This window comes from Armigeres subalbatus, chromosome 2 (assembly GCF_024139115.2).
Source record: "Armigeres subalbatus isolate Guangzhou_Male chromosome 2, GZ_Asu_2, whole genome shotgun sequence".
Taxonomy (NCBI): Eukaryota; Metazoa; Arthropoda; class Insecta; order Diptera; family Culicidae; genus Armigeres; species Armigeres subalbatus.
Genome location: NC_085140.1, coordinates 419,870,365 through 419,885,468, shown reverse-complemented (window position 1 = coordinate 419,885,468; position 15,104 = coordinate 419,870,365). Strand labels below are relative to the sequence as shown.

The 15,104-nt window shown below is 41.7% G+C and overlaps 1 protein-coding gene across 1 annotated transcript in view; it reads left to right on the top strand.

Annotated features, from left to right (window-relative positions):
• LOC134213431 (NADPH oxidase 5) overlaps positions 1 to 15,104 on the top strand; it is a 335,835-nt gene that overhangs the window by 320,302 nt on the left and 429 nt on the right. Inside the window, exons 11-15 of the mRNA XM_062692477.1 lie at positions 10,919 to 11,107; positions 12,003 to 12,196; positions 12,360 to 12,481; positions 12,550 to 13,365; positions 14,323 to 15,091. Coding sequence (XP_062548461.1) covers positions 10,919 to 11,107; positions 12,003 to 12,196; positions 12,360 to 12,481; positions 12,550 to 13,365; positions 14,323 to 15,091 — 2,090 coding nt within the window. The remainder of the gene's footprint in view (positions 1 to 10,918; positions 11,108 to 12,002; positions 12,197 to 12,359; positions 12,482 to 12,549; positions 13,366 to 14,322; positions 15,092 to 15,104) is intronic.

Genomic DNA, 15,104 nt, shown 5'->3' with positions numbered 1-15,104 from the left:
CCACCATCCATCCACCCAGTTGCAGTGTTGGGTGCGGCGAGAACACCAACAATAGCGTGGTTCGCTTCGACCGCACCACCGGCGAGTGTCCATCGAGCTAGTGTGTGCTGCCAGAACTGTTAGCCGGCAACACAGCAGTGTGAACGCAAGTATTTAATTGAGCTCCCTCTTATTGTTCCCCTCCCTTCTCCATCTTATCGGAATAGTTTTTCTCTCTTTTTACTCGTCTTCCCTCTGTCCCAAATCATTTTTGTTTGTGTGTGTGTTTTTCTGCCCTTGTGATAATTGTTTAGTTTTAAAATAGATTGTGCCTCGCTGCAGCGGCGCATTTCGTGTCCTGCAATGCGCGAAGGCGAAGTTGGCGGGGTACTTCGTATTCCATGTCAGATGTTTCGTTGCATTCAGGTGTTCCAAACCAAAACGAAATGGACACCAGCAACGCTAAAATTTCCTCTACGAGCCCCCGTCCCAAGGTCTACCCTCACGACTCTAGTGGGCCGTATGTTGTTTTCTTTCGACCCAAAGGCAAACGTTTGAATATCAGCCAGATTAGCAAAGATCTGGAAAAGCGATTTTCGTCTGTCACGACCATTGACATGGTTGGGTCCAGTAAACTCCGTGTCACGGTCAGTGATCGCAAACAGACCAACGAGATTGCCACCTGTGAGCTTTTCACTCTCGAATACAAAGTGTATTTACCGTCAGCAGTGTGTGAGATCGCGGGGGTGGTGACGGAGGGAAGTATGACATGCGACGATTTGAAACAAGGTTCGATCGTTTCAAGAACGTTTCTTTGCCTCCTGTTGCGATACTGGATTGTAAACAAATGAATTCGGTGTCTCAGGAGGAAGAGAAGCGGATTTATTCCCCATCTGACTCTTTCTGCGTTACCTTTTCCGGGTCCGTACTGCCTGACTACGTAGTGATTGGCAAACTTCGTCCACCTGTGCGGCTGTATGTACCGAAGGTGATGGATTGTATTAATTGCAAGCAACTGGGCCACACCGCTTAGTACTAAACCTCGCTGTGCATCGTGCGGAGAGAAGCATGTGGATGGCACGTGCAAGGCAGCACCGAAATGTGTCTATTGTAACGAAAGCCCTCCACATGCTCTTGAAGCTTGCCCAACGAACATACAGCTCCGAATCCACCAGAAGCGGTCTCTTCAGCAGCGTTCTCGGCGAAGTTACGCCGAAATGTTAAGGAAGGCCGCTTCTCCACTCGTTTCTGACACCATCTACTCGTCTCTTCCTTTGAACGATCAAGGTAGCTCTGACTCCGAAGTTGGGAATGGCGTTCCCTTTGTTTTCAATGGCTCAACGAGGAAGAGAATAAAACAGAGCCAGCGACCCTCGAAAAAGCCTAGAAAACAACCGCAAAGTGAGCCCCAATCCAACATGGTCAAATTCAAAGCGGGTGGAAATACTCAAAAACGTTCAACTTTTGTGGTTTCACATCGGGATGATCGAGAGTTTCCACCGCTTCCGGGAACATCTAAAATCCCAGATGCCCCATTTTTTGCGATTTCTTAGCCAGAAAGAGAGCATACAGAGCGAGCAGAAGAACTCCCGAGCGCTCCAATGTTCACACTTTCTGGCATCGTGGAGCTCATCCTCAACTTCTTTGATGCTTCCGACCCCGTAAAGAACATGGTCAAAACTGTTCTTCCTATTCTGACTCCTCTCCTAAAGCAACTGGCTTCAAAAATGCCCCTCCTGGAGTCATTTGTATCCTTCAATGGCTAACTTAGTCAGTAAGGGTAACATGATTTCGATTCTACAGTGGAACTGTCGAAGTATTCTTCAAAAATAAGATATATTCAAATTTTTAGTTAACAAATTACAATACGATGCTTTTGCTATATGTGAAGCTTGGCTAACACCATATGTGAACCTTCATTTTCCTGATTTCAACATAACCGCTGCGATCGGGCAGATCGATATGGAGGGGTGCTTTTAGGGATCAAAAAACAGCACTCCTTCGATAGGGTCGATTTTGCTTCGATGTCATGCACCGAAGCTGTCGCATGTCAGGTGACTATTCGAGGAAAAGACCTCAGTATCGCCTCGATATATCTTCCTCCAAACACCGCGATATCTCGTAGGGATCTCTCGCACATCTGCTCGGTTATGCCCGAGCCACGGTTGCTCTTGGGAGATTTTTACTCCCCACGGAACAGGCTGGGGAACTGTACGACGACAACCGTTCATCAATGATATACGACCTCTGCGACGACTTTAATATGACAATTTTGAATACAGGAGAAGTTACACGAGTGGCTCCTCCAGCAAGAGATAGTCGTCTAGATCTTTCCATTTGTTCGAGCTCATTATCGTTGTGACCGGAGGTATCCAAATCTTTCATTCATATTTTTCTTCAGGTTCATGAATCATCCTTCAAAACAGGTCATCCAATGTTGTGACCGGAGGTATCCAAATCTTTCATTCATATTTTTCTTCAGGTTCATGAATCATCCTTCAAAACAGGACTTCACTCATCCAAATTAGTTGAAAGACTGATGATTGAAGGATTGATCATTTTCATCTATTATTTATTTTTCTAAAGGTATCTATGTTTTTTTTAAATCCATTTTTTAATCAATTTGTAAATATACATTAGTGCCATATTTCTTAATCCAATTATCCAACCATCTATACATCACTACATTACCCCCCATCTATACTCTTTTGTTTTTTTTTGTTTCAATATCTTTGACCAAACTACATACTATAAAATACTCTTTGATTCGTTTTGTACTTCTCTTGTGTTTTTTTATCACGTATTCCTGTATTTGTTTAAGTATCTAGCACATCTCCACAAACAGTATCTCTTACATTGAATAATTTGCCAACAAGAAAATCTAATTCATTCGAGGTCCATGTTCTTACAAATCTTTAGTTATCAAACATATTGTATTTGACATACAATTTATTTTTATTATTTTCTATCGAGATCTGTTCGCATAGTTGAGAATCTTCGATTTTACTCAATTACTCAATGTTCCTTTAAGTCATCACGATCGTTAACCTTAAATCAAATAATCAATGCCATACATTCTAGTATCTGGTCGTTATTTAAGTACTTTTATTGATTTCTTTATACATATTGTATTTGACATACAATTTATTATTATTTTTCAGGACATTTATATTTTGCCGTTTTTTTTTTATCATACATACTATCTTCCAGTATATTGTTACATTATGATTTGTTTGATTATCTATCTCCCAATTATTGTTAAAACACTAAGTGTACTGTGCATGAATCAAGCTAATTAAGTTAATGCTCAGTTTGCTTTGCTGGAGATATTTTCTACCGAGCTCTGTTCGCATAGGGTTTCTTACCCCATTCCCGGCCTAACTTGCATACGACTGAATTATTTAATTGTTATTATGACAGGAAGCAACTTTTCCTGAATCTTGTGGGCTGTGTAATACTGCATTGAGGTTCACTTCTGATTAAAAAAAAAAAGGTATCAGTGCTAAATATCGTTCAAAAAAGCTTTTATTTGATTTTAATTAACGAGGTGCAGCACTCATTTCAGTCATAGCGATTTAATTTCCGGCCCACTTCCAAACCAATTCCCGGCCTAAGCAAAATTTTGCTCAATCTCTCAACTTATTACTCTCTTTCTCTCTCGGGACGGTAGAAAATGCGACGTAAACAAAAATATGCACGTTCCACGACAACAAGATGCCAGATGGTATTATTCATAATAATTTTTATTTGGTTGAGAAGATATATTTACTCATCCAAATTTCTTCCAAATACTTAAAAACAATATTTTTTTCACCTTTTGAAATCGAAAGAATTATAAATAACATGATAGCGTCAACGTATTAGACAGTTTTCCTATTAACAATGAAGGATCATTTTCATACTCCTGGCGTTTTGGCAGCACGGTGCGGCAAGAAGTTCTTGGGCCGAGGTGATTTTTTGTTCGGTTTGAGGATACATTTTAAAATGTATTCTAATGTGTTTAAATAAGTTCTAGTGAAACGAAAAATTAGGAAGAATTGAAGCGCGTGTGTTTAGAATTATGGTGTGGTGATTGACAGCTTCAAGCAATGGTTGTATCGAGCACTGTGACGATTTTCAGGTAGGTGTTTATTTGATGATACCGTTTTGTAAAAGTGGAAAGAATCACTCCGGCTCAGTGGCGTGGCATCGGAGAGCGAAATTTTGAAATATACATTTTTGTTTTCTACAATTGGATCAATTAGGAGTGAAACAAGTGGTTGAAAAATATTGAGTATTGTGAAAAATAAATGGGAGACTTTTTAAAAACTATCAATCATGAACCTACGGCTTTCAAACAGTATAAATCATTAGTTTTCTGTTCAGTGAGCCGGGAACCGGGTCCATAGGCCCAAGTAGTGATTTACCCTAGTTGAGAATCTTCGATTTTACTCAATTACTCAATGTTCCTTTAAGTCATTACGATCGTTAACCTTAAATCAAATAATCAATGCCAAACATTCTAGTATCTGGTCGTTATTTAAGTACTTTTATTGATTTCTTTATACTATAGATGTATTTGTAGGATACAGTACAATAGTAAAGAAAGTAAGGTTATTGGTATTAATGCATCGTGGAAAATATTATGGGAAACTCATCGTAGCATGCACAGCACGAATAGTATTATATTCATATATCAAAAGTGTTTGGCAATTCCTGAGGGTAAGAAACAGTAGGTATTCAAAATCTTAGAGGTGAGCCAGTCTAGGGCTAAGAACCTCGCTTGAAACTTCTTAAATAAAGACAATAATATATACTCAAAGTACATTTCAGCTTTAGCTCATTGAGATTCAGTTTGTTAGTCGAAATCTAATGTTAAATAGTTTTCATTTCTAGCATTTCCACAATTACTGGGTCAAGACTTTTCAAGTCTACCATTTGTACGGCTTTGTATCTTGTATCGCAAGCACAACAATAAATTGCGGAGCCTGTTGAGTCGTATTATTAATACTCGATAAGATTTAAACCGAGAGTCGATCTCGTTCTATCCGAGCTAACCAACTAGTAACCTTGATATTTGATATAAATTTCAAATAAAATTGTGTTTTACCAAAACAGTTAAGCAATGTGTTCATAAACTTCATTTAACTGTTCTCATAAACACAAGAAACGTAATCTAAAATATTTTCGCTAGTTTGCACCCTTGTGATATTTGTTGAGTACATCGTTATGCTTAAGCAAACCATTTCATCCATGCTTTTCAGGAAAATCTGGAAAACTCTTCTTGATACTTTTAGTAAAGGTAAAGCACTCTTTAAAGATGCTGAATGAATAAATTTATGCCATTAGTGTTTGGTGATCGTATCTTTCTGAACTTTTTGTTGTCGAACTGATTATTTGGAAATTAAATAAAACAGAACTCTGCTTTATGATCAAAGCTGTGCAAGTTAAACGGTAATTGTTATTATCATATCATGTTCACTTGTCTTATCAGAAATTCCGCCTTCCCAATCGGAACTCAATTTTGAACTAATTCGAGACTTCCGCCTTCCCTATCGGAATCTCTCCTCATGGTACTCTGCCTTCCCTATCAGAGCCCATTTGCAGACATGCATGATTTCTATCCATTTCAATTTAAAACATCCGCCTTCTCAATCGGTGTTTTATATCTGTACTTTCTGTATCAAATCTGACCAGGATCTCCGTCTTCCTTCTCGGAGTCCATTCACATAGATCTCGATCAGAGCGTAATCAAAATCATAAGTTTTGTCTGTTGTACATCGATTTTCAGAGTCTTTCCTTTTACATTTAACATTAGGCCCAAAATATTTTTATTCTCACACTGTTTTCTGCCAGTCTGTTAAATACTTTGGATACTAACCTACACTGCGCCAATGTTGTGACCGGAGGTATCCAAATCTTTCATTCATATTTTTCTTCAGGTTCATGAATCATCCTTCAAAACAGGACTTCACTCATCCAAATTAGTTGAAAGACTGATGATTGAAGGATTGATCATTTTCATCTATTATTTATTTTTCCAAAGGTATCTATGTTTTTTTTAAATCCATTTTTTAATCAATTTGTAAATATACATTAGTGCCATATTTCTTAATCCAATTATCCAACCATCTATACATCACTACATGTACTTGGAAGGTGGTCCAAGATCCCCATGGTAGTGATCATTTGCCGATCGAAGTTTTAATTTCCAATGGACATAATCAATGCGCTTCTATCGACCTCTCATATAACCTCACAAAGCACATCGATTGGGGGAAATATGGGGAGGCCATCACTGATGGCATACAGTCGATAGAAACTCTTCCACCGCTTGAAGAGTACCAGTTTCTATCTCAGTTAATTATTGACAGCACTCTCCATGCACAACGCCGGCCGGTGCCAGGAGTTTCGATTCGTAGGAAACCACATAGTCCATGGTGACACAGCTCTATCGTGAGAAATCCAACGCGTTTAAGGAATTTCGGAAACACGGATCGATCGTTCTTCACAAACGGTACATCGCGCTCGAGATCCAGTTCAAGAAGCTGGTCAAAGTGAAGAAACGTGGATATTGGCGCACTTTTGTTGAAGGTTTATCGCGCGAGACCTCAATTAAAACTCTGTGGACCGTCGGGAGAAGAATGCGCAACGCGTCGTCCGTTAACGAAGATCGTGAAAGCTCGTCGCGGTGGATACTCGATTTTGCGAAGAAAGTTTGTCCGGATTCGGTGCCGGTTAAGCAAGTGTCACGTGATGCTTTTGCTGACAGGGATGATATGGATCGGCCCTTTTCGATGATTGAATTCTCGCTTGCTCTCCTTTCATGTAACAATTCTGCTCCAGGGATGGATAGAATAAGGTTCAATTTGCTCAAAAACCTCCCAGACGTCGCGAAGAGGCGCCTATTGAGCTTGTTCAACCAGTTACTGGAGTGCAACATTGTTCCGGACGATTGGAGGCAAATGAGGGTGTTAGCCATCCTGGAAAACCCGCGTCGGATTATATTTCGTATCGCCCCATCGCGATGTTGTCCTGTCTTCGGAAGTTGTTGGAGAAGATGATTCTCTTCCGGCTAGACGAATGGATTGATTCGAATGGTTTGTTGTCAGATACACAATTTGGTTTCCGCAGGGGCAAGGGAACGAACGATTGTCTTGCGTTGCTTTCTTCAGAAATTAAGCTTACTTTCACTAAAAAGAGCAAATGGGCTCAGTTTTTTTGGACATTGAGGGGGCTTTTGATTCAGTTTGCGTTGATGTCTTATCCGACAAACTCCACTCGTGTGGACTTTCACAATTTTATACAACTATTTATATAATTTGTTGCTAGAGAAGCGTATGAGTTTTTCTCGTAGTGCTTCGGCAACTTCACGAATATGCTACATGGGTCTCCCCCCCCCCAGGGCTCATGCTCAATCCCCTTCCTTTACAATTTTTACGTCAGAAACATTGATGAATGTCTCATGCCAAATTGCTAGCTTGCAGATGATTGTGTTGTATCCGTTTCGGGGCCAACCGCAGTTGATCTGCAAGGACCATTGCAAGATACTCTGGACAATTTGTCTACTTGGGCTTTAAAGCTGGGTATCGCATTCTCTCCGGAGAAAACTGAGATGGTTGTCTTTTCAAAAAAACATAAGCCGGCAAAGTTTCCGCTCCAACTGATGGGTAAGACAATCACTCATAGCATGTCTTCTAAATACCTCGGGGTCTGGTTCGACTCGAAATGTACCTTCGGGAAACACATTGTGTATCTGACACAAAAATGCCAGAAAAGAATCAACTTCATGCGAACGATAACGGGAACTTGGTGGGGAGCGCATCCCGAAGATCTTATCACGTTGTACCGAACAACCATTCTGTCGGTTCTCGAATACGGTAGTTTATGCTTCCAGTCCGCGGCTAAAACACACATGCTGAAGCTTCAACGGATTCAGTACCGCTGTCTCCGTATCGCGTTGGGTTGTATGAATTCGACTCATACGATGAGTCTGGAAGTACTTGCGGGAGTACTGCCTCTAACAGATCGTTTCGCGGAATTATCGCTCCGGTTCCTCATCCGCTGTGAGGTTCTCAATCCATTGGTCATTGACAACTTCGAGAAGCTGCTCGAACAAAACCCTCAATCTCGATTCATGAGCATTTACCACTGGTATATGACGCTGGAGGTAAGCCCATCTTCGGTTGACACCAATCATGCTAATTTCTTAGACTCTTACAGTTCCTCTGTTACTTTTGATCTGTCCATGAAGCAGGAGGTTCATGGAATACCAGACTTTCTTCGTGCGGAGGTCATACCTCCATTATTTGCAAGCAAATACGGGCATGCCAGCGACGAGAGAAGCTTTTTTACAGACGGGTCAAAAATGGATGACTTCACTGGTTTTAACGTTTTTCATAGCGCCTACTTTAAGCTGAAAAAGCCTTGTTCCGTGTATACCGCTTAGCTAGCTGCGGTACACTATTCACTTGAGCATATTGCATCCCTACCTCCTGATCACTTCTTTATCTTCACCGACAGTCTAAGTACCTTGGAGGCTGTTCGGTCAATGAAACCTGTAAAGCACTCAGCGTATCTTCTAACCGGGATACAGAAAGCTTTGAGTGCTTTATCAAAAAGGTCATTCACAATCACCATGGCTTGGGTCCCTTCTCATTGCTCGATCCCGGGAAATGAGAAAGCGGACTCTTTGGCTAAGGTGGGCGCTATGGAAGGTGATATTTACGATCGGCTAATCACCTTCGATGAATTTTTCTCATTAGTTCGTCAGGAAACCTTGATCAGCTGGCAGCAGAAATGGACAAATGGGGAGCTGGGTAGATGGCTGTATTCAATTCGCCCACAGGTGTCGAAGCGTCCATGGTTCAAAAAATTGAATATAGGACGAGACTTCATTCGAACCATGTGTCGTCTAATGTCCAATCACTACACTCTAAATGCACATCTTTTCAGAGTGGGGCTCTCGGAAAGCAATCTCTGTGTTTGCGGCGAGGATTATCAGGACATTGATCATGTCGTGTGGGCGTGCGAGGAGAATCGCGGCCCCAGATCTGCATTAACTGAACATCTCCGGGTCCGAGGAAAACAACCAAAGCCTATTAGAGAAGTGTTGGCGGGCCTTGATCTCGAATACATGTCCCTCGTCCACCAATTTGTGAAAGTTGCTGATGTAAGATTGTGATCTTAGTCTGCCCACCCCCTTGTCTGTCGTTCCCCATATCGAATGTCTTCCTCTTGTTGTTCATTTCAATGTCTGTCGTTAACCCCTTTCGTATGTCTTCCTCTCATTGTTGTCTCCCAAAAAAAATGTTTGTCCCGTTACAGATGTTAAACATCGCCAAGAATGTCAACTATGTGAACATCAGCATCGTAATTACTTAAGCACCCTAAATTCCCTTCCTTTCCTACTATATTATTGTATTCCCTAACCTCGACCAAACCGCGAGTCTTTCGGTTCCTCAAAACTAACATTATGTATAAGATTTAAGAAATTGTTAAACTTGATTTCGACTCCGTAACGCTTCACGGCAATTGAGCCTCCAAAATAAACGAAAGATTAAAAAAAGTTTGACAGATGGCTAAGAGTAGAGTAGCAACAGGTATGATTAATGACGATATTGATCGTTTTTTTTGTAGCGTGAACGTCATCAATGATGCTTACTAAGATAGATATGTGTTTACAGGCAGTTGAGCTGATGCATATAGGCGAAAATTATTCGAGATTTTTTATACTGACTGCAAATTTTGGAATACCGAAGATACCGGTATTTTCCGTCTCTAATACCGGTATTTTCGGTACCCGAAATTGGCCGGTAATACCGGTATTACCGGTTTCGGTACTACCGGTTAGACCACCCTAGGCTAGATACTCTTGATAAGCGGAGAAACGTTGGCGCAAGCCGTTTTCATCGACAAACTTCTGTTACCCGAGTACGGCGTGCCAGATTTGTTGGCAAAAATTCCATTATATGCCCCCTCACCTCGAGACCTCGAGATTTGCTCGTCGAAGAAAGACATAACACCAATTATGCTGTCAATAGCTGCTTTGTCGCTATGATCCGCCATTTCAACGAGGTGTCGGACAAATTCGACTTCAACATCAGTTCATCCGCGTTTCGTCAACGGCTAAACAGATGTTTTATCAACTGACCTTTAGTTTTAAGTTTTCATGTAGACGACATAGTCAGATGAAATAAGCAAAATAAATAAAATAAAATAACACAAACTTTGTTTTAAATAAAATACTAATTCCTCGTGCTCAGGTTATTCACGCCTTTAACCGTAAACAAGGAATCTGCACGTAGGTTCTTAAAAGTTTCTGGAAGAGAGGTATCCTTCTTAAAGACAGACGGTTTCCCACGAAGATTTCGCAGAATAAATTTGCCATATGATGGATTCTAATATTCATTAATATTAGGTGATAATTTTAATTTACCAGGCGTATCCGACTTTGAACGCATAGTCAGCTACTGCTGCATCCACATGGGGCCAGGGCCAGCGTAAACGCGACGAGCGATGCGACGCACTAATGCCAAAAAGATGAGAATGTTATCAAAAAGAACAAAAATTGCGCTTTACTATCACGTAGTTCTATGAACTTTTTTTCAAATAGGCATCAAAACTGACATTACTCAATCTCTCTATTTTTTTCGTTCGTCTAACGTTACTACCAGATAGATCGCCATTCATTGTTTCTGTTGGGTACATTAGTTGACCAAAATAGTAAATTAGTACAATCGCCATTTCAAAAATCAATGTCAGGCAGGATCAATCATACCTATTTGAAAAAAGTTTCTAGAATTATTCTTAAATGTGGTAATATAAGATATAATAAAGAACAGTTCCTCTTGTCTTAATTATCTATCTGCCGGACAGGGTTATTCGTACACGTATGTCTGCTATAGTTATATCGTGCATGATAATATTCCACTAACCAACCGCATTGTTATCCCTGCAGGTCAATGTCTCAACTTCAACTGTGCCTTCATCCTGGTGCTGATGCTGCGGCAAAGTATCACGTATCTCCGCAATAGAGGTTTTACTGCCATTTTCCCACTGGATCAGCATATCTATCTGCACAAACTGACCGGCATGCTGGTGGCCGCCTACAGTCTCCTGCACACCATTATGCATCTGTTCAATTTCAGTAAGTTGTAGATTTTCGTTATCAGGATACTAATCCATTTGCCGTAAATTATTTATTCACATTGTTCTAGTTGAAATAAGTTGTGTACATAAAGTTAGTTGTTTAATTGGCTTGGTAGAAGGTAACATATTTTTTAAGACCGCATATTAGTTTTGTATATGGTTAGTTGTAATATTTCTAAAATTTCAATAATTATAAAAATAACGTAGAGTTATGTTTTTGTTCTATTACTGTTATGCAGCTATCTTGAAAACCATAAACATTAAGTGAAAATGAGCAGATCTTACGTTAATACTTTTCATACTCTTCATGGAACAATTTTCATTGTGCATATAGAGCTTCAATTCTAACTGTAATTAATGCTAAATTATTACCATCGATCTGCACTTAAGCCGATGATGTCAACTTTGTATCAACACGCTCTCTGTGCCAGTTTTTACGGCGAGCAGCATAGATAAATAAAATCTATATCGTTCGAGCTTCGAAGCGTACAATCAGACGCCTACCATGGGGGTTGTGTACGTTGAATAGTTGCATAGTCTTTAATTCAAATTTATTCCAATTCCATTATGCTTAATCGCAATCCTCGATTACGCGTGAAGTTAAACCTTTTGTACACAAGTTCTTTCTGTTAACTAACCTTGCACTCAGTCTTGCATGCTCATAAATTCGAATTAACTCTCTGACTAATCGTTCTTTATCGCATTTCTTTTTAATTAAACCTGAACTGATCCTGCCCGTCCGACCACCTCTACCGCCTGTTACTCTTCGACACACTCTACTCTGCTCCTTCTTCCGATTTCCGATCTACCTCCCCGGCAACCTGCCGGGCTGTAAATATCCAACCTGCGCGAACCCGCACCAACGGCACACACTGTAAATAATCCCTAAACAGCAACGATCGTCGTCAACGATCCGGTGATCAACGCGAAGAACTTCACCACCGCCGAGTGGCTGTTCACGGCCCGGCCCGGTCTATTCGGGCTTGTTGGGGGTTGCGCCAATCCAACCGGAATCGCGCTGTTCTTCATCTTGCTGGTGATGTTCATCTGCTCGCAGCCGTTCGTTCGACGTGGAGGCAGCTTCGAAGTATACTCTTAGCGCGTGATCTATTCAACTTATTCCTTTTCTATTTCTGAACACTGTTTCTTTAGCTCCTACACTAACCAAATTTCGTTCTTATCTCTCTTCTGGATTTTTTTTTGTTTTTGATTTTTGGCTGCACTTTTGTATGCTTAATGATTCTCTGTAGGTTTTCTATTGGACCCATCTGTTGTACGTGCCATTTTGGATTCTGGTTATCTTCCACGGACCCAACTTCTGGAAGTGGTTTATTTTTCCCGGATTCATTTACGTGGTTGAGCGAACTGTTAGGTAAGAGTTTATTCAGATTATCTACCCTGCCTGGTTCGGAGCAACACGTAATAAATTATTCACCAAAGATTAGTTTGGATGCGAACAGAGCATGGAAAGACGTATATCTCGTCCGGGTTGCTGCTACCCTCCAAGGTCACTCATCTGGTCATCAAACGGCCATTTCATTTCTGCTTCCGGCCTGGCGATTATGTGTTCGTAAACATCCCAGCTATTGCCAAGTACGAGTGGCACCCGTTCACGTTGAGTAGCGCACCAGAACAGGAAGACTACATCTGGTTGCACATCCGAGGTGTTGGCGAATGGACCAACCGGTTGCACAGCTTCTTTGAACGGGAACAGGAGCGCCTACACAGTGGAGAAATTCCGGCCGTCATAGCCGGTTCTTCCAAAACGGCAAGTTCATCACCCAGTAGCGAGTTAGTGCAAGAGAAACCGAAGGAAGTTCCACTCAAATTCTCTCCAGTAAAAGCAAAAGGTGCCACTGTCGAATCCCCCTTAGCGAAAACCACGGATAATACGTTCGACAAACCTTTGGTCAACAAACGGATGCCACCGGGTACGTCCAAGCTGGCAATGGAAAGCTACACGGCACCGCCACCGAACGCACCTCCGAAGTTCGACCGGCAACTGTCTGAGAACCGTGCCATAAAAAAAATCCAAGCTACACTGCAGAGGACATTCTCCAGGAAGGACCAATTCCGCGGTTCTGGCGTCTCTAACGAAGCGTTCACCGGTGACGACGGATTGGAGGAGCCCAAACGTAAGGTTACCCCAGAGCATAACCTGCATAAGCTGCTGTTCCAACAGAAGGTCCCATTGGAGAAGTCGCTATCTATGCCCGACATGCAGAACAAAGTCAAGAAACGGGAGCGGATGATGGTGTAAGTATGAGTTTGGGGGGAATTGCTGTAATTCTCATGTTGACCGATTGGCGAATAAAGGTTGCATGAAGAAGAAGTCGAAGGATGATATTTGAAAAAAAAAATTGCGCGGGAAAACATACGGATTTTTTTTTAAATTTAATTAAAAACGGCTGGCGGTACGGGGTTGGACTTTTCTTATACTATGTAGAGTAAAATGCCCTTCAAGTAGCGAAATTTTGCTCTTCCTGGCATAAGGAGTGGAAATTTTCAAAATATTAATTTAGCGTGATATCTTATATCAAGCTCTGCGTTTCCTCTTCACGATACATACATAAAACACTTAAATGCTCGACGTTATTCGTTGAAATAAACATTTTAAGGCTGACTGAATTCGCCCTATAGTAGACCCCCTGGGGGTCCATAATGGGAAATTGCTTCCCTATAGTCGACACTTCATTTGATGTTTATGTTCCGTTTCGGGACGATCTTCTTCCCTATTATGGACCCCCCAAAATATTCCTATAATGGACACTCTCGTGTTTATTTTTTATAGAATAGTAAAAAATCATCTAATTTTACTTTCCATAGCATTTCCAATGCATGTAATCAGGGATTGTCTAAATACTCAGAGCGGTGCGAAAAATGTTCGTGCAGCACCCACCTTCGGGAGCGCGTCTCTCATATTTTGCGAGCTAAAGAGCCGAAGATGCGCGGGCTCTCACTGCTGCATGCGAGTCAAAGGCTGCACTACCCTTTCGGGTAGCACGGGTAGTGCATAGTGCACATTGTGCATTTGGAATTCATCGAGAAAATTGAAATCATGTTAAATACCCATCAAATAATAGAAGCCAAATATTTTTAATTATTTTTGTTTGTTTGCTTTACAACAATAAAAAGTTATATATTTGCAGATATTTGGAACTCATTTATGCAGTTTCTTCTTCTTTCAATTGCTGGAATCTTCTTTTCTTTCAGCTTGCGTGAATACATGCGATCCGAGTCGGAAAGATCCTTCGACGAGGTCCAAATCCGTAAGGCGCGCCTCCAATCGTTAGGACTTGCCTATCTGAGTCCACAAAATAAATCGCTAGCCCAAAGCTTCCGTTACATGCGCAACAAACCCACCATCATAGCCTTCAAGACTCCAAGTCTGGAGAACTGCGAGCCACGTGACTCCACCAACTCGATGGTCGTCTCGCCCGGAGTGTTCACCCAAAAGGAAGCGGAAGAGGGCAAGATTGTCCGACGCAACGCAGCCGATAAACCGGGAGCTACCGACGAGGACAAGCTGCAACGACCAGTCAATTATCCCGTCGGGAAACCTTTGGAGATCTACATCGACGGCCCTTACGGGGCCCCGTCGAGCCACATCTTCCAGGCACAGCACGCCATTCTCATAGCCACCGGCATCGGTGTAACTCCTTTCGCATCCATTCTGCAGTCCATCATGCATCGGTACTGGAAAGCTCGACACTGCTGCCCACGGTGCAATTTCCAGTGGACCAGCGAGATTCCCCCAACCATTATGAACCTCCGGAAGGTGGACTTCTTCTGGATCAACCGAGATCAACGATCGTTCGAGTGGTTCGTGAATTTGCTGTCGCAGCTGGAAATCGAACAGGCCGAGCTGGGAGGCGCCATGGAACGATTCCTCGAGATGCACATGTATATCACCAGTGCCCTACAGAAAACCGACATGAAGGCCGTTGGGTTGCAGTTGGCGCTTGATTTGCTGCATCAGAAAGTAATTTATCATA